At 41.7% G+C, this 27,514-nt stretch overlaps 3 protein-coding genes across 3 annotated transcripts in view; 2 read left to right on the forward strand and 1 right to left on the reverse strand.

Moving 5' to 3' along the window:
* The first annotated feature begins 114 nt into the window (after positions 1-114).
* On the forward strand, positions 115-14,476 carry LOC101857683 (3-oxoacyl-[acyl-carrier-protein] synthase, mitochondrial). The gene is made up of 5 exons (XM_005110055.3): positions 115-241; positions 2,590-2,765; positions 4,565-4,762; positions 6,344-6,501; positions 13,178-14,476. Exons 2-5 carry the CDS (start codon positions 2,627-2,629, stop codon positions 13,979-13,981), a joined length of 1,299 nt encoding a protein of 432 aa, XP_005110112.1. The 5' UTR covers positions 115-241; positions 2,590-2,626; the 3' UTR covers positions 13,982-14,476.
* An 11,485-nt stretch (positions 14,477-25,961) lies between these two features.
* On the reverse strand, positions 25,962-26,558 carry LOC118478698 (pre-mRNA-splicing factor 38B-like). Its single transcript, XM_035972791.1, has one exon. It carries the CDS (start codon positions 26,556-26,558, stop codon positions 25,962-25,964), a length of 597 nt encoding a protein of 198 aa, XP_035828684.1.
* Positions 26,559-26,914: 356 nt separating this feature from the next.
* Positions 26,915-27,514, forward strand: part of LOC101858743 — an 11,774-nt gene continuing 11,174 nt past the window's right edge. Inside the window, exon 1 of the mRNA XM_013088978.2 lies at positions 26,915-26,918. Within this exon, the coding sequence (XP_012944432.2) occupies positions 26,915-26,918 (4 nt within the window). The remainder of the gene's footprint in view (positions 26,919-27,514) is intronic.

Consider the following 27,514-nt stretch of genomic DNA (forward strand, 5'->3'; position numbering starts at 1 on the left):
GTAATTTACTTGTGACTCGAGTCTGGACTCGCCGCATGTATTACTCGAGTACTCGAGCCTGGACTCGTTACTCGCACACCTCTACCGGCGAGCTCTTTACAAAAGTAGAACGGGAATTAATGCGATGATAAAAACGAAAGTAAAAATAAATAGGCCTGTTTTGGGTCGCACTTTCTGAACACCATCTCGTAAACGATTAGTTCCATTTGCTTGTAAGACTGGCCTCAAGTGGTCTCCAATGGTAAGTCTGTCTTTGATTCATGATGGCTGTATTATAGACAAATGGGCCAAATTATCCAAGGCATCTTTTGCATCATTGCTATTAGATTGTCAAAGTGGCTCTGCAAACCTTTTGGCTTTCGAAGTGTATACAGACCCGGTAACCGGGAACAAAGTCGCGAAGTATACAGTATACAGACCCGGTAGGGGAACTCTTTTGTGATTTCGGGAAGTTTCAGACCTCAGACCCGGATCTTGTGTGTGTGAGAGAGAGAGAGAGAGAGAGGGGGGGGTGCTAGCAAAGTGTATATGACATGCCCCAGTTGGCAGGAGGGAACGAAAGAAAGATAGAGTGGGAAATAGGTGGGGACAAAGAAATACAGAGACAAACAAAGAAAAAGAGAAGGCGAGCCGTACACAGAGACACACAGAGCAGAGAGAGAGAGAGAGAGACAGAGAGAGAGAGAGAGACTGCTCGATTGAAATTATGACATTGTAACTGGTTCTTTTCTTCGGATTGTGATTCCTCCAATTCCAAAACGGAGGAAAAACCATCGTTCATCGAAACGACATCCGCAATCTTCATTTAGATCTAGGTTAGCCGCGAAACTAGATGAAAGATTTATGTCTGTCTGCCTAGATCTAGACCTAGACCATAGATCTAGAAGAACCTAGGTCTACCCTGAGCCAAGAGGGCGCTGAAACTCTCCGAAATCACAAAAGAGTTCCCCTACCGGGTCTGTATACTTTGTGACTTTGTTCCCGGTTACCGGGTCTGTATACACTCCCTTTGGCTTTTTGGTTGGCTGTGCATTCGGGTTCAGTATAGGCATAGATATAGATCTAGATCTAGATCTTCTCTACTGAATTTTGACTGTGGTAATTTTGAATATGTGGTGCTTTTTAAAAATCTGACTTAAATCTAGATATCTATATGAAAGTGGCTATTCTCACCCGCCCCGAAGTTCTCGCAAGATCAACTCCTCCCCTCTTCTCTCTCTCTCTGTCTCTTTCTGAATACTGTCTATCGGTGTGGACGATCAAATTGACCAAAACAAAGTTAAAAAATGATGTTAAAACACAAAAGTTTTATAAATTTGGTTGTCTACAAAGATGCTACGGCTATTTAACTTTTCGAATCGAGCCGAACTACGCGGGTCGCCATTTTGTTTTGCCTGGAAATTCTCGCGCTACTCCTCTCTCTTTCTCTCTCTCTCTCCACTGCCCACAGACAAAATTGTACGCTTTTAGTAGGCTACAATTGTAATGGAACGTTTGTTCACGGCACAGAATTCTACAATTTTTCTGTTATCACAGTGTAGAATTCTGTGGTTTAGGGTGAACGCAAAATTTGGTGAACGCGCACCGGGTGAGAATAGCCACAAGACTCGCCTGCACTATTCTCACTCCGGGTGAGAATAGAGGTGGCCTATCTATATAATCAGACCTAGATAGTACAGTACAGTCAATGGCGATTTTGTAGTTTCGTTTGTTAAAGTCAAGAGTAGGGGGGTTTCTGCCCCCCTGACCTAATAAAAATATGGAATTTTATCCTAAATTGATGTTTTGCAGTTAGGTTGCATCCCTGCTCTTTGTGTAGCCTATTTCAAATAGTAAATTAGTATTCAAGACTTCTGGATTTCTTCTCTGGATGTAAACAAATGGATCGTAGACTTTAACGAACGGAACTACAAGATCACCTCTGTGCGTGCATGACAATAAATATTAATATTATATAATATCTAGATCTAGATCAAGATCTTTGTGTGGGAAGGACTTCTGCATAACGAGCGACCTCCCCAACAAACACAATAAAGAAGAGACCAAACCCCAACACAAACCTTAATGACCACCCTACCCCTACCAGCGCTTTAAATTCTACTCTGTCTCATATTGGTCGCTTGTTATGGAAGTCCTCCCTATGTGTGTATAGTATTTGTGTATAATTATTATATAGGTAACAGTGGGGTCTGCTTGAAACGGAAATCTATAGAACTGCTGGTTTTTCTTCGGTTTAGCCGGGTTTTAGGTTTAGAAAGGTTGTGTATATCATAATAGAGGTAGAAGAAGTATTGGAATATCAAACTAAGTCACTAAGTATTAGTTTCAACCGCTTCATTTGAAAAGTTTAGACTTAAAATATAAGGCCTTGCAGCATGGCCGATTTTTCTACCTTTAGTTAGCTAAGACTTGAATGGCTGTTTCTATGCCAAGGAGAAGTGTTTTAAAAGTGCAAGATTCATTTTTGAAACCTTGTAACTGCAATATATACACTCCAGTTTGATAATTTTAGCTGTATGATTGTATTGTTTGACTTTTATGTTAACCAGTCTAGCGTCTCATAATTCATATTCTCTTATTCGTGTACAGATGATCAACTGATTTCTAAAATAAAAACGACCTCAGAATGTCACGGTTGGCTCGTCAGACCCGCCGAGTGGTTGTAACTGGTGCTGGTATTGTCTCTTGCCTCGGAGTTGGAGTAGAGCATGTGTGGTCAAAGCTTTTGGCAGGGAAAACTGGCATCACAAACATCCAAGAGAAAGGTATACATGCATATATATATATAGCATCTGGAAAAATAACATTGGAAGAGACTCATCAATGTGAATAGTTTGGGTTTTTTTATGTCCATGAGCTCATTCATACACATTGAGTTGGTTTTATAAGCCATTGAATTTGGGGGCTCTTGTGGTCTAGAGGTTTTAGTGATCGCCTTTCATTCAAAGGTCGCCGGGTCGAATCCAAATAGCGATGGAAAATTTTCTTCCCTAAAATATTCTCCTTTGACATCTTTTCCTGCTCTCTAACAATGTTCTGTTGTCTGCTTTCGTTTCCACTTTCTGCCCCCACCTCTTCACATCCTTTGCCCCCACCACTGGGCCCTTCTTTCTGCAACCTGTCTACTGCTACTCCATTGCCCCTTCTTACTGCTGCCTTTCAGCCTCGCCCCTGACCTTATGTTAGGAAAGATCTACACCTAGCCTTCTCAAAGAAGCGCGAAAAATCTCGGAGATCTCATGTGCAAGTTGCGCATGTTAAAGATCCCTTGGTGGTCTAAAATCGATAGGAGTAGGCTTCGGCGGCCACACGGACAACATTCAAAATTTCCTACCAACTAAAAATGTTTAATTTTAATGTGTCCAGCGCGCTTATGACCTTATGCAATTTTGTGAACGCTGTATAACACTTACCAAAAAAAAAAAAGACAGTTGAGTTTCATTTCACACACAGTCCAGTCCATTTATAACAGCCTTTGTACAGTGATATAACAGTGATAAAACAAATCCCCGTTTCTTTTCTCTCTATAAGTTTTAGTAATAGGAACCTGGCTATAACAGGGTTCAATTTGCTCAGACCCGGATAACAGTGATCTTGCAGCCCATGAACTTGCTGTCAATCCATCAAATTATTAAAATTTGTCTGAACCAAGACATTTCGCCTGTTAGTATGATCGCTTGCCTAAACACATACTTTCAAACACGTTACCCCCCCCCCGTCCTCCCCATAGTGTTCGGGTCACTGATCCTTTCCGTCTCAGCTTTACCAAAGCGGCCCTCTGGAAAAGAGATCTGCGGTAATTGAATATGTATAGTAAGCGGAAGGTGCAATAGTACTGGTAGTTTCTCTTGATAACCCTTATAACAGGACTGGCTTATAACAGGGAAGAACTGCTGGTCCTGTCTGTCCTGTTATATCCGAGTTTGACTGTATTGAAAGTAGAGTGTTGTTTATCAGAATCAAGTATTATTATACTTTAATGTGTCTTGAATTCTTTTTTTATATAATAATATGTCTGAAGGGATGCAGATTTCACTGCCTTTGATGTCAATACTTTACTTTATATGATTTTTTTTATATAGTTATTTTTTCCTGATCTCTTTTAATGAGCACTCTATAGTCACAATGACTCACTTAGCATTTTAAAAAAAATATTGCCTGCCTTTTCATTCTCTTTCTCCTCTCAAGTGACACGAGTTGTCAGGATTGGCCATCTCCACTATAATGATATAATATATATATATGTGAGGTGTGCTGACAAAATGAGTTACTTGTCGGATTTTAGCCGTATGGAAATTGATACATAAACTTTATGGGTGGTGTTTGTACAACTTGTAAGTCCGAAATAATAAAAGACACGGTAGACTTGAACAAAATAGGATCAATTGAAATTGTATAAATCTGACTCTAGTGTTGATTTTCGGCCTATATCTCCATTCTTGGAGGGCAAGAAGTAACTCATTTTGTCAGCACGTCTCACATATAGTTGTTTTTTTTATCTTCTTTTCTTTTGCTCTCTATGGGGTGAGTTAGAGACAATTTGATGACTTTTGTTTTTCTTAAGGTTTTGAACAGATTCCCAGTAAGGTTGCTGGACTGGTTCCACGAGGAAGTGAGCCCGGTCTCTTCCACCGTGACTTAGTTCCTCAAGTTGATGACAGACCAGTCACGACAATGACGCAGTTCTGTCTAGCGGCAGCTGAGGAAGCTCTGACAATGGCTCAGTGGAAACCGGAGGGAGAGAGTGACAAATTAAGGACAGGTGATAATATAGGGTGCTTCCTATTTTGATTCATTTGCTGTTCATTTGTATGCTTGAACACTTTGTTAGAGGGGAAAAAACCCACCTTAATGGCGAAGTGCTCTTGTTATCAAGGAGTCAATTGTGCTACACAACTTCTCTGGCATTGAGGAGGAGTCTTTGTCATCTGTTTTTTATCTTTATTGTGCTGATCTGTTGATCGAGGGTGTTCAGGTCTGGCAGACCTCAGACTTTTCCAAAGCCCCATTGGGTGGTACACCCTACGGAAGTAGCCTTTTTGCAAACAGTCATCATCATATCATCATTGCCTGTCTCACCCTGGATCAGGATATAGGCCGTGAACAAATGCTTTGCACCTTTCCCTATCCTGAGCTAGTCGCTTGTCATTCCATGTCTTTCCACTTTTCTGGACATCCATTTCCATGACTCTTCTCCAGGTTTCATGTGGTTTTCCCTTTGATCTTTTACCCTGTGGGTTAAAATCTAACACTTTCCTTATTATGCAGCTGCTTGACTTCCTGAGAGTGTGTCCAATCCATCGCCAACGCCTTCTTCCCACCTTATCTCCGACTGGGCTCTGTTTCATTCTTCTTAATACATCCTCGTTGGTGACCCTGTTTGTCCGTCTGATCCTCAGTAACTTCCTTAGGCACATGTTCAAGAAAACCTGGATCCTCTTTATGCAAGTCTGAGGTGCATTCTATGTCTCACGAGACTGACTTCACATTTGAGTTGAAAAACCTCAAGGTGGGTTGTAGTGAGAATTTCCCTGCTCCTCCAAATCCTATTCAAAGATATGACAGCAGTTTGTACCTTTCCAATGCGTGACTTTATTTCAGCACCTGTTCCTCCCTCTCCGTCAATTATATTTCCAAGATAGCAGAAGAATTTGATTTTTTTCTTGCGTTTCTCTCAATTGTGACTTGCTCCTTTCGTAGTAAATCTGTCCGTAGGACTTTTGACTTTCCAGGGTGGATCCTCAACCCAACCGACTCTGATAGGCTGTTTAAAATTGTGGTCTTTGCTTGTATCTGTTCCCGGGTGTGTGACAGAAGCGTCAAGTCATCTTCAAAGTCCAGATCGTACAACTGTGTCCATGGGGTCCGCTGTATGCTGTTTCTGTGTCTTTTGTTGGTTTCCTTCATCAGTCAGTCAATTGCCAAGATAAAGAGGAAAGGTGATTGTAAACATCCCTGTTTGCATACAGTCAGGCACGGATAATTCAACCATGTCGGGGATTGACATATGGTTTGACACTTCCATAATTTTGGTAAATCGTAGACCGGAAAATCCAAGAGATGTCAGTTGGTGAATGGCAAATTATAAGAGCTATCCATGATTTCAAGCTTTCTGTATCCACATTTTCTGTGCTCGACTGTATATAGTCAGTGGTTACACTTTTCCTTAACAAAAATAAATCAGTAAGAATGTTGTAGAAGTTTTATGTACCCATCAGCATAATTTCTATAGAATTAGCAACTGTTGAAGTATAAGCAGCTGGATTACGTTTTAACCCCTGTTCAATAACATTGTCTTTGATGAGTGTATTGATTGTACATTTTTGTTCCACCTTATGCTTAGGTGTCTGTATTGGCACTGGCATGTGTCCTCTAGAGGAAATTGTTGATGCTGGGCAAATGCTCAGGGGAGAGAAGTACAGACGAATGTCTCCATGGTTCATCCCACGCATTTTGATCAACATGGCTGCCGGTCACGTCAATTTGGTCTATGGCTTCAAGGTACACTAAACCTATTAATGTTTTTGTATTGCTTTTGCTTTGCTTTTTTAAAATATCAAGTTGTTTGACGGCACTTTTTTTATTCTGTATAGCTGATGGTTGGAGGAGGCTACTCGTCATACTTCATTTTTCTTTCCCTATGTTGTTCTGTCTGTTTGTCTTACTTTTCCCACGCGCTAAATGACCATTATTGTGTCGATGTGCATCTCATTACTTAAACAAACAAACTTCTGTTATGTGTGAATTTTTGTCTTCTGACTTTGATGAAACACCACATTCATTGTCCTGTTTTACCTCCTTTCTCAGCTTAAAACAGTAAAATACAAGGAGATCCCCAAAAAAGCTAAACAACTTTTTTTTCTGAATATGTCGCACAAAATTTGTGCTAGAATGTTGTAATTTGCAACTGATATAATTCACCCGAAAGGAATTTGCTTGACATAGAATTCATTAAGAAAAAACTTGTTTTCAAAAACAGAAATGGCTTTTTTATAAACCACGCAAATGCACCAATTTGAAAGATCTTGTAAGGAGAGTAATGAAATGATTTGTTTGTTTTTTTCCACTTCCTTTTCTTTTTAACATTTAAACGATATTTCTCTTCTCTAACCGAGTTCTTTAAAATCATTTGTAAAATTCTGGAATTCAGAGAACCAGTGCTCTACATGTCCTTTTTTTGGACTCGACACATTTTAACGGTCGTTCATAATGTTCAGTTGTTGCCAAACACAAGTGTCCACCCAACTATGAGTACTCAAAGCTGCATGCACTGTACACCTTACTGTGTGGAGTTGTTTCTAGAGACTTTAGGGGGTAGGGTGAGGTTGCCCAGAAACACAGCAGTTGTGGAGTTAACCCATCCTGAAAGGTGAATATGAGCTTTGCCAAGGAACCAAATGGCATAGGGGACATGTTCATGTTTTTCAATATGATGGAGGAATCATGAACACATTGCCATCCTCTGATTCATGTCAGCTACGCAAACAGGAAAATGGTACAGTCGTAGATGAAGATCTACCTTGCGAATGCAGACCATTGAGATGAAGGAAAGTCCTAGCTACAGACATTGGCTACGGACGGACTTCTCATAGGGCTCATCTGCTGAATGTTGCACCCTGGTGACATTTAAAGGGGTGGGAACGGTGTGTGTTTGACCTGAAGTGGTCTTTCTGTCTGGGAATTTTTTCCACCCATGACATCAAAGGAGGCCTTAAGAACACTTTAACGTTACTTCCACACTTGTGCGAAACTTATGAAATGAGTTGACGGTAAAGAAATTTTCAATACAAAAAACTCTCTGCTCTTTACTAATCTTAACCATGATCTCAACAGGCAAAGGAACCTTGAGAAAAACTATATGCAAACTTCTATTGGCCTGTTTGTTACACTACTGTAGCTTGCAATATAGCCCAATCGTTGGAACTTTTAGTGGTAGGCTTAATGCGAATTTGTGTATCATGCTACAAAAATGGGGACATAGCTGAAAATGGGTTGTTGTTTTTTTACGCTATGTAGAGAAAAACTATTCTCTGGTAAAGGAAGACGAAGATACAAAGGAAAAAAAGGCAATGCAGCTGCTGCAAGCAACAAGGTGCCCAGGTTAACCCTAACAAGGACAAGTTGCCAGGGAAAACGTCCAGCACAACCAAGCGAACCTCTAACCCCGACAGCTCTACCTGAGCGGCCGTTCCAGATGGTTGGTGCTGACCTCTGCAACTACAAGGGACATGACCCCGGTCCTCCTGGGGGAGAACTCCCCCTAGTCCGTAGCTGCTTGCATCGGTGCTTACGATGACAGGCTTCCTCATGTCGAAGAAAGCGAATGTTGGAGCTGACGACAGCAATTTCTTGACTTCAGTGAAGGCAGATGACTGCACTGGAGTCCACACCCACTCAGCGTCGTGATTCAGAAGATCAGTGAGCGGCTTCATGACTGTTGACAGATTTGGCACAATCCTGCCCAAATAGTTCACCATGCCAAGCACTCGTCGTAAGTCTGTAATGTTCTCTGGCTCTGGCATCTCAGTGATGGTGCTGACCTTGGATGGATCTGGCCTTACACCCTTCCCGCTGATGATGTGGCCAAGAAAATCGATTTCATCCTTGTCAAACTTGCACTTGGATTTGTTCAACTTGACCCTGCGCTCCTTTAGCCGCTGGAAGACTTTCCTCTTCAGCTTATCATGTTTCTCCTGACCATCCGTGTGCAGGAGGATATCGTCCATAAAGCACTCAACACTGTCTATGCACGCTAGAATGTCTTGCATCGTGCGCTGAAATATCTCAAGCGCAGAGGTGATTCCAAAGCAGAGACGTCTGCAGAAGAACCGGTCGAACGGGGTAATGAAAGAAGTCAGCTTCGTGGAGTCATCGTCTAGTGCCAACTGCCAAAAGGAAGAAGTTGCATCAAGCTTGCTGAACTTGTTTGATCCGCTGAGTTTGTACAAGATGTCGTCTATGGTGGGCAGCATGAATCGTTCACGCTTCACCGACAGGTTGAGCTTTTTCAGATCTATGCAGATTCTAACGTTACCAGACCTTTTTCTGACGGGGACCATGGATGCACACCAGTCAGTTGGAGCGCTGATCTTCTCAATGACACCTGCGGCCTCCATGAGGTCTAGTTCAGCTTTGACTTCGTCCATGAGTGGAATGGGAATCCGACATGCGACGTTTACAGAGTATGGCTGTGCATCTTCTTTCAAGATGATTTTCACTGGCTCGCAGCATATAGGTTTGGGTCCCACATCGCCAAACACGAGGTTGGCAGAGTCTATTCTGTCTCTAGAGATCAGTCCCAGACGAACTGCGGCGTAGCGACTGAGAAGACAGTCGGTGTCATCGTCGAGGACGAAAGCACGGAACGCACAGTTGCGATTGTTGTGCTGCGTAGTTGCGATAAATTCTCCCACGCTCTTTATGACTCCACCAGGACTGTGAAGAACTGCAGACGTTGTTTTCAGCTTTGGACGAGGACTGAGACGGTTGTAGTCGGCCTTCAACATTATCGAAACATCGGCCCCTATGTCTATCTTGAAGGATGTAGCTCTCCCTCCAAGGTTCAGTGTAACGCGCCATAGTGGCTCGCTATCTTCACCGAAGTTTACATCGGTAACGACATTACTGTCCGAGTCTTTGTCAACAGCTCCCAAGAAGAAGGAAGGAGTTTCTGATTCAGTGATTTCGTTGACATTGCGGCTGCTGCTGCGACAGACTATTGTGAAATGATTGCGCTTGCCGCATTTTCTGCAAGTTTTCCCACGTGCTGGGCAATTGTTTTGGGAATGACCTCTTCCACTGTTGCCGCAGTTAGAGAAAGTTGACGGTGATGCATGGCTGCCTCTGTGTTGTGAGTGTGTACCTGTTCTTCTGCCGCCTCTACCCCTGGGGTGAGCAGGCGACGAATATCCCCTCTGGCCGTAGCGCACTGCATCTACTGTGACTGCTGCACCTAGCTGACGTTGGATACTGACCAGACCCTTTACAAGCTCGAAATGGCGTGCTGTCTCGATGGCTGATTTCAAAGTAAGAGTTGCCTCGAGTTGTGAGCACTGTGACAGTTCATTGTCCAGTACTCCTAGGTCGAGTCTATCCCTTATGGTTTCTTCTCTGTCCTTAAAGTCTGCATGTTCTGAAAGCTCGTACAGGGCTCCAACATATTCTTCTATTGTCTCCCCACTGTTTTGTGCTCGTGCATGAAACTTTGCTCTTTCGTGGATAAGATTCCGCTTTGGGACAAAGTGAGCGTCGAAATTCTTTAAGACCGTGTCAAAGTTGTCCCTAGGATCGTTACCTTCGACGGGAGCAGGGAACATGAACGTGTTAAATATCTGTTCAGCTTGGCGTCCCGTAGCATAAATTAATGCACTTACTTGAATTGCTCCAGTCTCTGTGCTCAGTTTGGTGGCTGTGCGGTATCGTATCAAAGGTGTTGCCACTCGTGAGGTTTGGAAAAATCAAACGGTTCAGGAGGCTTGAAATGAGGCATTCTGACACTTGTGACACGTTATCCACAGGCTTCTGACACCATGTAATGTTAGTATACACACACGATTGTAAACTGGAGAGACGAACACACCCGACACCAAGCAATCTAAAATTGAGCCCGGATGTAGTGTCTGACTTTTTATGTTGATCCCCGAAGTGAGTAACATTAACCAAAAGCCCATGGCATACGGGGCGCTTACATCCCGTGATTAAAAAAGAGTAAGATACAATACTGTGACTACCGTGACAGGTAGTTGCACGCAGGGCCTCTGCAAACAACACAACTGGATTCCCTCTTTCGTGGAGTATGTGGGTCTTAGCTGGACTTGGGGGAAAATGCAAATCTCTTGATTTCCTTTTTGCATTGCTTGATAACACTGCAATAGATAATTTAATCTGTGAGATCAACGCCTACGCTGAAATTCAAATTAAAAAACACACCCCACTCATGAAGCGTTCCAGTTTCGCTGCCTGGGAACCAGTAGGTCGGTATGAGAAATACAAATTTCTGGCCGTACTCATTGCCATGGGAATGGAACCACGCCCCTATGTTGCTGACAACTGGTGTACTAAGAGACATCTGCACACACGCTGGTACGGACAAATGTTTTCCTGGAGGAATTTTCAACTTCTGTACCACAGCATGATTCACGTGCGTGAGCCCAAGGCCGAAGGCAAAGCAAAAATTGAACCATTCATCGAGGATCTGCTCAAGACTTTCAAGGCAGCACTCTACCCTTTCCAAAACATCTCCGTGGATGAAATGGTCATCGGCTGGAAGGGTAGATTTTTACACAAGCAGTACAACGCCATGAATCCGTTAAAACACCACATCAAGACATTCGGGCTCTGCGACTCTACTACAGTGTACATTTACAATTTGCTGGTGTACTTTAGCAAAGACTCCTCTTTCATTCCTGAGAGTGATGAAGATTCTTCACAAGCTGTGAAAGTCTTCAAAACTCTAATGGAACCGTTGCAGCACAGTGGACACCATATCTTCACTGATCGGTATTATACCTTGATGCCCCTCATAAATACCTATCATCTGCTCGGCATTACTGTACGGGTACCCTGAATGTGAACAGATGTGACTTTTCTCCTCAACTGAAGACACTTCGATTCAAACACCTCGAGGAGCAATACTTCTACCATGAGGAAAGGGACATCCTCTGCATCACATGGAAGGACAAGAAAACGAAGAAACCCTGCATTGTGGTGTAAACCAATTCCCGCGTTGGATCTACAGAGATCAGGGAAGGACGTCGGCAGGTGTCAAAGCCTGTCATGATTCAGGATTATATTATAACAACTACATGAATGGCTGTGACAGGGGCGACCAGATGATTTCGTCTTACAGTACGCACAATCGCAAAACAAGAAAATGGTGGAAAAAATTTTTACATGGTCCCTCGAAGTAGTGCAAGTCAACGCCCACTTTTTGTTTGTTCTGAGCAGGCCTAATGCAACCAAGAAATGCACTTTCAAGGCATTCAAGCAGTGCTTGATAGATGAGCTCACAGCACTTGCTGCTAGTATTACCCCCACACCCCTTGTAACTACCCCTTCCAGAAAATTTGGAACAGCCAATGGAGGAAATGTCATTGAGCACTACCAAGGCAATGTCCACCTCATCGACTTTGATGGCACTGATGTTAGGTGCGTTCTCTGTAGTGGACAGGGGATCAGAAAAAGAATAAGTTTCTACTGCACAAGGTGTTCTAATAAGGCACATCTATGTGCAAAGGGGTGCTCTACAAGTACCACAATCAGTAAAGTCTTATTTACTGTGGGAAGGGGCTTGGGGGATTTCTTTTGACTGTATGGTGACATTTTTCAAATTGTGATTATTTGACTCAGGAATGACATAGAGGCTTTAAAAAACAACAACTGGTGTGCAGCAAAATGGATGTATTTTCATAATATGACAATTGATTTAGATTGAAGCAGTTTTCAAGCCCAGCAAGTTGTAGTGAGTCTATCAAATATAAGTTGTAAAAAATGATCTCCCCATTTTCTTTCATCTGTCTTCTGTCATATTGCTTACCTCCCTTACATTATGACATTTTTCTCTTTTGCTATAAAATGTTCATTCAATTCCCTTTCCGTTAATATATGACATGTTGTACCATTTTGTCATATAACCCTGTAGATAAGGCATCAAAATGAAGCACCTTGGTTTTTCTAGTCTATTGCTTGCGACCTGCGGTCAGAACCCAAAATTACTCTCAGTATGGACAGAGTGAAAAACACCCCTGCGTGCATTTTACTAAAAGAGACATTGGTGAATGGCACAAAAAAATTTATTTTGCAGTTTCCCGGGACACTCAATCTTTGGAAATAGTCAAACTTCTTTGGCTTTCATTTTCTCGTTAATTTTACCTCTGGCATCAGATGACCCCTTCTCCTTCAATTGCAAATATCCCGACTTCTATTCTTGATAGATGGATAATTCTTTCATCAAAAGCAAGGCAAATGAACAGGCTTTAAGATGATATCAATGGCTCCATTAGTCCAAGAATTAATGTGCGCCTGTTTCCCCAGTGTCGTGTCACTTTTCTTATATTTGGGGGGGGGGGGGGCAAGTTTGAACATTTTATGCCTGAAGACAAAGTTGATTATGTTTATGCTATCACAGCATTTTTTATCCGTGCATATGCTAATTTACTGCTGTTTGCGTTTCTTCCAGGCTCTGAATCATGCTGTGTCCACTGCCTGCACCACTGGCCTGCATGCTGTTGGTGATGCGTCTCGTTTCATCTCTCATGGCGATGCTGATGTCATCATTGCTGGAGGCTGCGAAGCTTCGGTTACCCCCCTTGGTATGGCTGGATTTGCTCGTATGCGTGCACTCAGCACAAATTTCAACTCTACTCCGGAACAGTCGTCAAGACCTTTCGATGCGGCAAGGGACGGTTTTGTTATGTCTGAGGGGGCAGCTGTTTTAGTTCTGGAAGAGTTGGAACATGCAAAATCTAGAGGTGTGCCTATCTTAGGAGAAGTCCTCGGGTATGGGTTGTCATGTGATGCAAATCATGTGACCTCTCCATGTGAAGATGGTGACGGTGCTCGAAGATGTATGGAGGGTGCAATGCGTGATGCGGGACTAGAAAAAAATCGAGTAGGGTACATCAATGCTCATGCAACGTCAACACCTTTAGGAGATGCAGCGGAAAGTAGAGCCATTCTCGATTGCTTTGGTGAAGCCCTCTCTGAAAATATTTTGGTCAGTTCAACTAAGGGAGCGACAGGTCACCTCCTTGGAGCAGCGGGCAGTGTTGAAGCCTTGTTCACCCTCTTGGCGTGTCGCAGTGGTCAGGTTCCACCGACAGCCAACTTGCTAGCTCCATCTACCGGCTGCGATCTGAACTATGTTTGCGGAGAGAAAAGTGTAAAATGGGACACTGGCTCTCTGCTGAGGGTGGCTATCACAAATTCTTTTGGATTTGGTGGTACAAACGCTTCTGTGATATTTTCCGAGTATCAGGAATAGTTTTAAGTCTTGATACATGTTGTAGTTGTTTTGTCCAAAAAATAGTGTACTGCTGTCATCCTCTTTCAAGGTTAGGCTTGTTTGAAATGGGCCCCATCATCAGTTCTATGAATCCCTTCCTCAGAGTGATCTGTTTAATGTCTAGCTGAGCAGTACAGTGGTTTTTGCTTAACATTAACACCCTTGGGAAGCAGGCCTTGGCTGCTACAATTCAGTTGCTGCTAACTGAATTTTCTTTGGGGGGGCTGGGGGGTATCAACTTTAAAGATAAAGGGGGTTGTCTATTTGATTTTGCTCTTATAGCAGGATTACTGTTAAGTGGACACCACTGTACAGTAATCCAAACTCAGTGAAGTCAAGCGTGCTCTATTTGTACTTGTCAATTCTGACATCACTCTCAGTTTAAATGAGATTAAAGGAAATGATTGAAATAATTCAGTAAACTGTATGTGAACCATTTGATATAACTATTTTAAGAGAAACGCTTGTCAAAATTTGAGAAAAAAAATGCTACTCTGATACATCGATCTTCAGGAAAAAAACTTCTGGAATTGTAAAAAGAGCTACTTCAGCGTCGGCAAATGTAATGCAAGTGTTTGAGTTCTTCCCCTTGAACAATGCACTCGAAGGACATTGGTCAAAATGATGTTTGACAAGGGTACCTATTTTATTTACCACCTGTCTTTCTGCTGGGATGCATTCCTAACACCCAAAGTTGGCTGTGGCTGATTGAGCTGATACAATTAGCTTCATGAATCATCTGAATTCTGTTTAGGAACAGAAAAGATTTATCCTAAGAAGATTCTTGTAACCAGATTTATTCTTCGTTTTATCTGTTCTTGATTTATCAGATGTCAGTGATTTTGTATCCTGGAAAATGCCAGGGGCTTAATAAGAAAAGTATTGCATAAATGATCTCTTTCTTACAGCTGTGCAGTGTTTTACAGAGAAGTTGGCAGGGGTCGATGCCCTTGCCAGTTGACAAGAATTTTATGTTGATAATAGGGTTCCGTAACTGACTTTCCTCTACCGTGACCTGCCCATCCCCAGCTTTTTGGTGATAAACAAAAACTATAAATATCAGTTACGGTACTGATAGTGTGTTCAGCTGCCTTGAATGTGTTTTGTGGCCATAAGAGATTTATTTGTTCATATCGACTGCACTGTGTAAGACTGTCATATGTGTCACAACACGGTGGAATCAGGTGCTCGTCAATTTTGAGGCATATGGAGTTATTGGTATCATCTTAAATCTTGTTCATTTATAATAATAATAATAATAATAAATTACACTTTTATTTGTCCCAGAAGGGCACTTTGTTTTACAATGGCAAACATACATACATAAATACATAATTATAAATACATACATACATAAATACATACATGCATAAATACATACATGCATAAATGCATACATAAATACACACTATTACACAAATACAGAACAGTTTACAAACAATGCCACTGTCGGTCGCCACTGTGCAGCGCCCTGTTGATAAAGAAAAATTCTCATTTATCTTTAATAGAAGTCGATATAGTTGTAATTGAAAGATATAGGGTCACCTGGTTTCAGAGATAAAATTAGCAAGAAATTGGCCGCCAAAGTTTGGTGACTTCCATATCTCAAGAGTCCCGGGTAACTGCAAAATTTACATATGTGCCTTTAATCAACGTTTTTCATTAAAATCAACATGTAAATGTGTTTTTAAATGGACATAAAAGGTGCTGATTCCAAAAAACAAATATTCGATAAAAATTGCTAAACGCGCCGAAAAATGCAGATTTCTTCAATTTCATTATTTTGATGAGCTCTTGATTTCACCACAGTGCCTCAAATATGTCGGTTTTCAAAATGGCATATGGCGGAGTCTTACACTTAGCAGTCAATATTTTCTTGCTTTTCGAAATAACCTAATTGTTCATCATGTATGTTTGCTCTGCACTTTTGAGGTTCAGATTCAGAGAGTGCAAACTGTCAGCTGTGTTAAGATAGACCTACACATATCACATGTGCAATGAGTTTGATATTGTGCCACTATTTTCTTGTTGATCTTTTCAAACAGAAGGGCATTTGTTAGTATTTGCATCTGTGTGTGGTATGTGTACGTAACAGTTCATATGAGTTTATGCATCAGTGTGGGCATGTGTGTCTGCATTGTGTGTGGTATGTAACAGTTGATATTAGTTTGTGTATTTGTGAGGGCATGGGTGTCAACTGTTTTGTGGACACCATTTTACTTCAGTTGTTATCTTGCTGGGCTTTCCTGCAGATGGTGCTGATTCGAATCCATAATGGAGCATTTTCTTGTGAAGGGTGTTTTGAAGACTCTGCCTAATATAATAAGCTGGGTCGTATTAGAGGTAGAAAGCGGACAAAAATAGAGCACATTGGAGGAATATCTGCTGGTGTTGTCTCAAAATTTTCAAGGTCTTTATCAGCGGGTGATACTAAAGATGACATTTTAAACCAGTTTAAATACCACCATAGCCGTTCCATATCTATCCTCCCTCATCTACCGACTCAAATCCTCACCACATTTACTGCAAACCAAGTTGGTGCTGGTATTCAAGTGGACGCAGGATCAGAATTTGCTGCAGATGTTTTCTATTGGAACTCGCAGCATGAACGAGTGTCTTAACAACACTATCTGTTCTAAGTCTCAAGCAAAGAGGTTATAATTAATAGAACTAGAGTTCTCATCTGTGACGTCACCCATGTAAAATCACTCAGCTCGAGGCGCACCATCTTCGTGATGATTAGAAACAGCGTTGTCAAGTTGCGCATCCCTTTAGGTCTTCATTGAGTATGAAGCTCTGAGCTCACAGTGAGCACTTACTTCAGTTTTTGTTGTTGTTGTTGTTTTCGTTTTTTTTTGCTGTTTCCGTTTAATTATATATCGTAACATACACAATACCGCACATCTAACCGATTGTGTGAAACATAATTGCATTTAAACCTATGTTATATAAATGAACGATAGACGGAGAGATATTTTATCGTGAGGCAATGTTTTTTCCCGATGTCGGGTGGGGAGTTTTTGTTGGGTTTTTTTTTTGACTGGGGGGACAAAGTTAGTAACTGAGATTGTTAATAAAAAGGACACTTTTATACTTACGAAATGTGTTGCTTTTCTTTCGTCACGTTGGCTACACTCTCTTTCTACTGATGCAGGAGAATGATTGTTTTCGTCAGTTTTTGACACTGCATGCCCATTTGTGAATGCATCTGTCCCTTATCTAGCATCTGCGTTTGTTGCCATTTTTTAGTCCAAAAGTTGCCAAAAGTTACCACAAAAATGACAAAAGTTGCCAAAAAAGTTGCCATTAATTTTCAAGCTTTCAGCGAGCTGTGACGACGTAATATATTGATAGAGGTAACTTAATCTAAAGCACCAGAATTTCTTGTGCTCTGTTTTAAGCATCCAGAATATTATTTGTAGACACATAGAGCGTAAAAACGTGAAAAATTCTAAAGGTTCCACAACAGAATGAAATCAAAATTAGAACAGCCCAAAAAGTAACAAAAAAGGGCGTGTGTCCACCAATCGGAAGATGGGCCGTTTTAACCATAAACGTGTTTAATTCAAGAAAAAGTACAGGATATTACATGTAAATTATGGAATCACACACAAGGGGCCTGCCAGTGTCAGTGTTCGGTTTTGGTGGGGACACGCTCTAACATATAACTTATAACACATTTATATATTATTATTTTCTTTGAACATCAAATTAAATGACATTACGCTATATAAACACACACACAAATAGATAATAAAAATTAACACACCAACAAAGAGAGGAAAATAAAAGACAAACAGCAATACAATAAATAGTATGTAATGTACTTATTATTATTCTTCGCGTGAAAATAACTATACATGGACACCTTAAGATTATGAAAAATGTATGTCTGTGTTATGAAATAGCTTTTTCTTTTTGAAAAATGCAAAAATCGCGGCCGCGATTCGCAGGTTGCGGCGGCGACAAACGCAGATGCTAGCCTTATCAGTCTTTCATGGTGATGCAGCATCCTCTGACAGAACACCTTGCTTGCATGATTCTTTTATGCTTTGGTGGACGTGGCTGTCTTCAGTGGGGATATGCTGGGTGTTCATACTATGGTTCCAAATCTCTGTGAGCACATCTTCAGTGGGGATATGCTGGGTGTTCATACTATGGTTCTAAATCTCTGTGAGCACATCTTCAGTGGGGATATGCTGGGTGTTCATACTATGGTTCCAAATCTCTGTGAACACGCGTCCACTGACAGATGATCTCAGGACATGTCCTGTTATCTGAGAGATCAGGTTTCACGGACCGGACCTGCCCCTGTGGCCGTGTGAGACGTTTCCGGAAAGCTCTGTCACACTCCCTTGCTATCATGCACATTTCCTCACAGCAGATTAGTCCTCCCTTGCCCTTACGATTAGTAAACAACACATCATGGTTGTTGTATTTGTCGGCTTGACAACTTGGTGTCTAGAAAAGCTTACATTTTACACTGCGGATTATCTTAGCCACACTGCGGGAAACGAAACCACTGACATAGTCTATTGTGCAAAGCGTGCAGGTGGTATTCAGTGGGCGATGTAAAGGCTCTTCTGAAGGGTGTTAAGACTGGGTTTAACTGCGGTTCTATTTCCTGTATCCCCTCAGCTAGTGTAGTATTTTCGGGCTCTTCCACTGAGATGCAGTTGGCTCTTTTAGATGGCATCACACCGTTCTTGAGTAAAAGAACCCTAAGAGTAAGAGCCCACTTTAACTGCAATGGCGTTGGATTATTGTTCTATCCATGATGCCTTCGTATTCGACTGAAGACAGTTTCAAGATGGTCTTGAGACAATCTGTAGGTAAGAAAATAATGATAGCCATGCTTGCTGAGAAGCTGCTTCGCAAATTCAATGGCGGAATTCATGGTGCAGAGAAATCAAATAAACCCTGTCTTTCGCTTGCCCATCACAAGAGGAATGCCCCTTTCATTCTTTAGGCCCCGGGTGTAGGCTGATGCATCCTTGACAATTTTCTCTTTCGTCATGATGTTGCTGGAATCAAGAGGGCTTTTGTAACCTTTGCCAAAGGTGCTTGAAGAGTTGCATATAGGTCAAAAATACAATCAAAGAGCTCGATGAACTTAGTCGTTTGCTCACTGCCTAAGAACTGCTTAAGTTTTAAATCTTCCCTCAAAAATTCAATGGCCCTTGCCACTGACGTAGATACAGTCTAGCTTGCCACCTTCACATTCATTTTGTTTTTCTCATAATAAATATGCTTCCCTTGGAGCTTGCTAGCAAGCACTAAGTTGTCACGCTGCTGGATGTCATTCAGTTCGCAAACGTATTGCCGCTTAATCACATCAATGTCAAAATATATCTCTTTCATGTCCCCCAATTTAACTATTTCTCACATTTTTGACTAGATGACATGCGTAAACCCCCCCCCCAAAAAAAAAAACAAAAAAAAACAAACAAACAAACAACAACAGTTAACCTTCTCTTTGGTGACAGGCTTCTCAAAATAAATGTGTTTTCCAATTGTCACTGTCGTGGAGCTGACAACCTAAAGAAGCGGCTGTTGCTTGGTTGGTGTAATTGCCATCACACATCACGGCGAGGGCAAAATGCCCAGTCTCTGTAACTAATGCTATAGAGCATCTTTAATAACCCGTGCCTGGCTAACAGCACTAATTTTTGTCAATCAAGAAGTAACCAATGGGTTATTTAAAATGTTGCCTTAGTCCGACAACCATGATGACAAGGCTTTTACAGGCAAGCGTGTCTTCACATTCTGTTTGTAGATGCCCATGGTTGACTGAGCCTACATATGTTTGGCTGCCTGGGTCATAGCTGTAGGCTTTTTTCAGATGCATAGCAGAGCATCAAACATGATCGCTACCTCTTTCCTTTCTTCATGCATATCTGTCTTCAGCGTCTCTAGCACCTCTGACAAAAAAACAGGATTGCAATCTCTTGAGGACACCCATCTAATGATCGTTGAGGGATGCGGGAGAGCTAAAAACTTCCTATTGTAAGTAATCATAGGCTTGTGGACTATAAAAGTGCAAAGTTGAAGCAAAAATGTTTCCACTTTATCAGTATGCATATAGGGTCCCATACATAATATATTGTCTTCCATGAGGGCTTGTGTTTAGCTGCTTTCACCTCGTTTTCTATCAGCACAAGGGTGTCTTTATCAAAGTTTAATTTCAGAAGGTTGTGCTCGTCTGGGGATAGTAACGTCGAAGATTTCATTTCCTCCAAAATGTAGGAAATTGTGGAGTCCCTTCTCTTTAGATTTTCATTTGACATAAACCGTTGATGATTCTGTTTTTGTTCTTTATAGATTCCTTGCTTTTTTCAATTGCTTTCGTTTCCTTACGATCACTTTCTATATCTTTAGGTGGTCCGCAAAAAGAGTGCTTATTAAAGAGCTTTTCACTTTTGACAGGCACACCATTAACTAGGGCTTTTGTGCTACTGACTGCAAGCTTTAACATTATTGAAGGAGAGGGTTTTTTTTTAGATTTCCTTTGTGTCTTTTGAACTGGTTGTTTATAAACAGGACAAGTTGGAAACTGTGGTGGTACTGCAGTTTCACGTATAATTTTTTTTCTGAGTGTCTAGCGCAAAATCTTCTCACAGCAAGTGATCGCTGCATATTCGTGAGTATTCTGAGGGATACCAGGGCTTTCCATTGCGTTGTCAGCGGGAAACAAGGTTGATCCACTTTTGCAATCGTTCAGAATTTGAGAAAGGGAACCTAAAAATAATGTTACCAATTTTATTACAAAGACAAAAGATATTACGAGGATCGTCCAAACAAATTGATCACTCTGATCTAAAGAAAATACCAAATCATGATAGAATATTTTACATATTTTTAAAGCTTACACTAAAAGTTACCGTGTTCCCTCTTAATGATATGAAATTGGTGTGTCCTTTGACCATGCGACGCCCTCATGAGTACAAAACAATAAGTAGGAAAAAAATAATCAGCTTATACACTTTGGTATACACACACACACTCACACACACACACACACACACACACACACACACACACACACACACGTACGTACGCACACACACACACGTACGTACGCACACACTCACGCACACTCACACTCACACATACACACACACACACACACACATATATATATATATATATATATATATATATATATATAAATATATATATATATATATATATATATATATATATATATATATATATATATATATATATATATCTTAACTTATTATAATGCAAGTAAGTCCGTTTGTGGGGTCAGTAAAAACCTTTTACACAGGATAAGTGCCCATAAAATCTACAAAAATATGATTCAGACAAGAATTGTCCCAAAGGGTTACGAGGGCATAATTTCAAAGTTCGGAAACTACCTTTTGATTTTTCAGGTTTGATGGTGTTTCCTGTAAATCGAAGCTCTCAGATGTTTTCGCTCTGCCCTTAGCCATTTCACATATTTTGACTCCGTTCCCCATAGGCGACTTATACAGACGCTCTCAGCATGTGGTGTTAAAGGGAAGGTACTCAAGTGGGTTAAGGACTTTTTGGTCAGCAGAAAACAACGGGTTGTTATAAATGGATCACGGTCAGAGGAAGCTGAAGTTACAAGTGGAATCCCGCAAGGATCTGTTCTAGGCCCCCTTTTGTTTGTAATTTACATCAACGATCTTCCGAGAGGACTTAAAACGACGGCCAAAATGTTCGCTGATGACGCAATGCTCTACGTTAGAAGTGACACCGTGATTGGGCGCAAGATTTACAGGATGATTTGGATGCCCTCCAAGTATGGTGTCAACGATGGTCACTTCGTTTTCACACACAAAAGTGTTGTGTCCTCAAAGTTGGCAAAGACAAAGATAACGAATACTTTATGGATCAAGCAATGGATGGTAGCACCTCAAGACACAAACTGAATGTAACAAAGAGAGAGAAAGACTTAGGAGTTGTGGTCGATAATAAACTAACCTTCAAAGAGCACGTATCCCAGATAGAGTCAAAAACGAACCGTATTGTTGGACTTATTAGGCGATCATTTGACTACCTTTCTGAGGATATGTTTGTTTTGCGCTACAAGAGCTTAGTGAGGCCTTTATTAGAGTATGCACACTGTGTTTGGCAACCCTTTGAAAAAGGATTATGTAGTGAAATCAAACAAGTTCAAAGGCGGGCTACCTAAATGCTGAGTCACCTCAAAGAAAAGCCTTATTCTGAAAGACTGAAAAAACTAAAGTGTCTAAAGCTTCGATCCCTGGAACATCGTAGGTTACGTGGTGAATATGATAGAAACGTACAAGTATATAAGGCTACTACATCACCGAAAGACCAGCGTTTACAAAGGCAGCAACCACACAACTCCGTGGCAACTCAGAGAAGCTCAAGAAGCAAAGAAGCAGATTGTGTGTGAGGGCAAACTTTTTTGAGAATAGGGTTAATAAAATTTGGAAAAATCTCCCCGAATCAGTGGTGTCAGCGCCAAACGTGGACACATTTAAGAGACGTCAGGGCGAATACTGGAAATATCTCCCAACTATTTACAACCCCACTTGCCAAAACTGATTGTCTAGCCTGCACGCAATGCATTATAGTCATTCATTTCCAGATAGTTGAACAGGCTCTACTTAGAGCCTCAAACAACTAAATCGTCAATGTCAATGTTAATTTTGTTGGGGACTACTTCCGTTTCATATTGTGCTATTTCGTGCTTGTGAGTAGTTCGCAAGCACAGAAGTGCAGATAATAGATCTAATAATCTTATTTTATCTATATAAAAGTTCGCTTGAAAGGTTTGTTCACAAACTCCTCCCTTATTACCCAACCCACACCTTTGAAACTGTGCAGGTGTCCACAACATCCTTGTGGCTAGGACCTAACTTTAAAAAATCCACGCAAACTGCTTTCCCCGATTTTTCCAAAAAGCTTTGTTTCGTCCACACAGAGTTCTAATCCGACAACCACCGGAACAATCAGTATGGATACCTTGCGGGCTTTGATGCTGGGGGGAACTGAGCACTTATGGACATGTCCGGTGTGCAACGACGTTGTTAGCCAAGGACAGGTAATAATAGGTAGACTTCTAATCTTCAGAAAGTCCGTCTTCTAAGACATCATTGTAAACAAGTGAGGTTACCGTTCACTAACCGTGTGCATTGATTCCACACCTTCGAAATTCTGGAGTATACAACCAAGAAAGCGGAATAGAGAATCAATCTATACATCTATTATATAATTTGGCAACTTGGAAACACGCGTGTCACTTTTCTCTCAAGATTTATTGCTTCATTCAGTAGAGTGTAGGCCAATGACTTTCAGTTGATGTTAATGCACCGATCCATACGTTTTACATATATAATAAACTTATTACATGTATGACCCTCTCATCCTTTACAGACAGAGTTGAAGTCCGCCTCCTTCATTATGTAAGAGAGAGAGAGAGAGAGAGACAGAGAGAGAGAGGGGGGGGGAGAGAGAGAGAGAGAGAGAGAGAGAGAGAGAGAGAGAGAGAGAGAGAGAGAGAGCGAAAAAATGACTTGAATGGTGATCATGTTCACCGACTTTGAAAATAACTCCGAAATTCCCGATGTTTTTCACTCGCAAACTCAAAACAAATAGCGTGTCATCCACTATTGAACGCAGTTGTCCGATAAAGATATTGTTGACATTCCGCGCTGAACTTCAACACTTTTGATTCGCAAACTTCCTAGACATTGTTATTTTCACTGGTAAGAACTGTATCAAAACAACATATTCCCTTCTTAAATTAAATGTTGATCTATCCAGCTTAAGATTATTACTGTTTATATTGCTGCTCATTTATATTATCAATGTTATTGTAAGCCTTTGTGTGTGTGCGCGTGTGTGTGTGGGGGGAGGGGGGGGGGTACACGTGGTGAAACACCGAGCCAATGTACCAGGATCTGGACTATACAAATGTATCTTCTCTTATCTTATGGTGGATAGTGTTGCAAATGTCGACATTTGAAGCTTTGCTATGCCCTGAGACAATGCAGGCCATTCTATTCTAAAGGATGTGGATTCCATAATCGTCAATGTCTATTCTAGACCTGGAGAAGAAGAACAAGAGGAAGAGGAGGAAGAAGAAGAAGTCATGACATTTGATCCTTCGTTAAGACACAGGACCAAAGGAAAATATATGTATTCGAACGAGGACGAAAAGAATTACATTATATTTGTATTTACTTTGGATCCCACTCGAACTCGAACCTCGTGAAAAAAAACCCCGCACCAAACAAATCAAATAAATGTAGGTGTTTTATGCCCCCATCGACACAACATTAAGATCATTCAGGAAGTGGGCTTCGACCCTGCCTGTCAGTGCCAATCCAGGCTGGGCTTCGACCCTGCCTGTCAGTGCCAATCCAGGCTGGGCTTCGACCCTGCCTGTCAGTGCCAATCCAGGCTCTGAGGAAGACAGCGTCCCAAAAGAAAGACCTTGATGATAAAAATTATTCCCCCACGCGAGAATCGGACTCACATCTTCTGCGTGGGGCGGCAAAGTGCCTTACCGCTAGGACCACACCACAGGCGCTGGTATTTGAAGACCGTACATGCATAGATAGGTATTGCATAAAATCGACTTCGTAGAGGCCAAAACTACAGTGTGCGTAGTTGGGGGGGGGGGGGCACCATTGGTAGGTGCTACTTCTTTACATGCACTTTCCCTCTGTTGTCTCTGTCTCTCTGTCTTATTTTTCACAGCACAAGGTTCGTTAGTGACCGATTTCACGGGTGTCTCTCTAAATTTATAAGGCGTATGTCTAAAGTTGACGCTGCGATGAAGTTCCCAGTCAATTATGGATGAGAAAGAGTGATAGTTTGACTAAGTAGACGCTTCGCCACTGGCTGGTGCTCGAACAACTTCTGCAGTTTTGTGGTTCATTTTTTTGGGTGGTTGGCTGGTGCTCTGCTGTATTTTACTCCTTCCCTATCAAACATCAATCTGTCGTCCATATCTCTCCCCCTTATTTACTTAGTTTGTTACTCTCTAGAAACACTTCTAATCTTCGGCACTTAAAGGAACTAATTGTGCTGCAAGTGTTACAAAACTTTTACCAAAGCACTGAGAAAAACAAACACAAAAAGGAGAAGATATCAGGATGATAAATGTTTTAGGACAGAAAGACCAAACCACACAAGAGCAGCCCCCCCTCCACCCCGCCCCCCAAACCACCCACTTTCCTTATCAGACATGGTACTGAAGACCAAATGAAAAAAAAAAAGATGAAGTAGACCACATGCCGGTACATGTATTGGGATAAAAGGATCCCGAAGAAATGTTCATGTAACAACGTCAGTGAGCGCTCATACAGCTTCTACAGTTTTTCGTCCATTCCGCCCACAGATGGACGAGTCCCTGAAGGAAGTGCTGAGCAAACACTGGCAGGTGCTGGTACGTTACATCAACCCTACAGAGTCCGTCATCAACACTCTGGTAGAGGACAAAGTTCTGCCGTCCTCCATGATTGATGATGTCAAGGTCTGTCTGTCTGTCAGTCTGTTTGTCTGTCTGTCTGTCTATCTATCTGTCTATCTATCTGTATGTCTGTCTGTCTGCCTGTCTGTCTGTCTGTCTGTTTGTTGTCTGTCTGTCTTTCTGTCTGGCTGGCTGTCTGGCTGGCTGTCCGTCTACATGGTTGATAAAGGTTCGTCTTTAACTATTCCTTTACTCTAATTCTCTCATAAAAGTTATGTCGCCCTGATAATATTATTTCTCAGTCACCGATCTGTGATTGCACTATATGACTCAATACGACTGTAATTGTGTTGATGGTCTTCTTATTTCTTTACATTTATCCGCCTCCCCTCTGTCTGTCTTCTCCTCTGTAATTTAACTTTGATGTCAAGACAATAATATCAATGCAAACCCATTTTACAAGTTGATAATTTTGGTGGCCCTAAAAAGGACCGTGAAAGAAAAGACAAGCAATAATTCTCAGCGCGAGAACCGGCTGCTATTGCTGTGGTTGCGACTGCCGCTGGACTCCCGTCGTCTTCGATGCTTTCCGCTCCCGGCCTCTCGGGATCGATTCATATGGAGCCGGTGAGACCGAGATTGGAGCATAATCTCGCGACGAGATTCGGATCGCGGCCATTTTTGGTGTCCTTGGTGATGGCGGTCGTCAAGGGACGCTACACTTGAAGGAGAGGAAGAGACCCGGTGGCGATGTTGGTGCTGCCCCCTGGATCGACTCCGGTGTCGAGTCGGCTCTTGTTCCTTCGACGCGTCCTGGCCGCCACTTTTTTGGCTACGATGAAAAGGAAGATCCGGCTTGTGGAACTGGCAGCCGCTGCCGCTCCGATTTCGGTTATCCGGTTGAAACCGAACCTTTTTGATCCGGCGCGTCCGGATGCCTCTTCGGATGGCGCTGCGGAGAACGCTATCCGTGGCGTTGAGCGGAAGTTCTTTTCTCTTAACCAGTTCCTGCTTGATCTCCTTCAAACTGAGGCCACGGGAGTCGTGCTTTTTTATGAGAACGTTCACAACGCTGTTCACTGACAGTTGCAGACCGTTCATACTGTGCTTGCTCATCCTCTTCTGGGGGGCTTTTTTGCAGCCCTGTTTTGGTAAAGATGTTCCGGAGCACAACCACGTTTTCCTTGATTGGAAGGAAACCAGAGTGAAAGTTATGTAGGTGGGTTGAGGCAGAAGCGCGGACCTCCGTGAAAAAGCGCAACTGCGCTTTGCAAGAGATCTTTAACTTGTTTTGTTTTATTTTGGAGGTTGTCCGTTGTTGGGGTTTTTTTTGACGCCCCTATCGACACACGTAGATTTTTAAAGAGCTTGGCTGCCAATCTTCTTACAATTATCGTTAAAGGCCGCACTGAAAAAATCAGTGTGTGTCGAACTGGATTGCGTGGAAAATCCACGACAGGACTTTTCTGAATATGGGTTTTCTATGGCTCTTCTCCTTCTTGACTTGATATAACGGAGATGACAGTGAAATCTAAAGTTTAGCCTTTTAAACGATACCTGTACTATCACAGACTTTACTGGGGCAATACTCTCAGTTTTCTATCCCTATCCCAATATTCGTGGTGATTTGCTAAGAAATCAAGTTTTGTTTAACCTTTGAATTGTAGCCTTGGCTTTGTCTTAAAACAGCAAAGACGACCTTAGAAAAACTCATGAGTAGCACGAGATTTGAAAAAAACCCACTAATTGTTCTTGAAACCTGAAATGAATACTTTTACTGAGGACATGTTTTGTCTTGAAATATATTTTAATTTTTTTAAAGGATTGCAGAATGAAGGAATGAGATAACCATAGGTGAAGGCAACATATTTCTGGAATATCCTAAATAATATTAAATTGACGGTACTTCTGGAAAATGGACTCAGCACTATCAATTCACCATAAAGCACACCACAGCCGACGCAGTCACAATAGTAGTAGTAGTAGTAGTAGTAGTAGTAGTAGTAGTAGTAGTAGTAGTAGTAGTAGTAGTAGTAGTAGTAGTAGTAGTAGTAGTAGTAGTACTAGTAGTA

Source organism: Aplysia californica, unplaced genomic scaffold (assembly GCF_000002075.1).
Source record: "Aplysia californica isolate F4 #8 unplaced genomic scaffold, AplCal3.0 scaffold00847, whole genome shotgun sequence".
Classification (NCBI taxonomy): Eukaryota; Metazoa; Mollusca; class Gastropoda; order Aplysiida; family Aplysiidae; genus Aplysia; species Aplysia californica.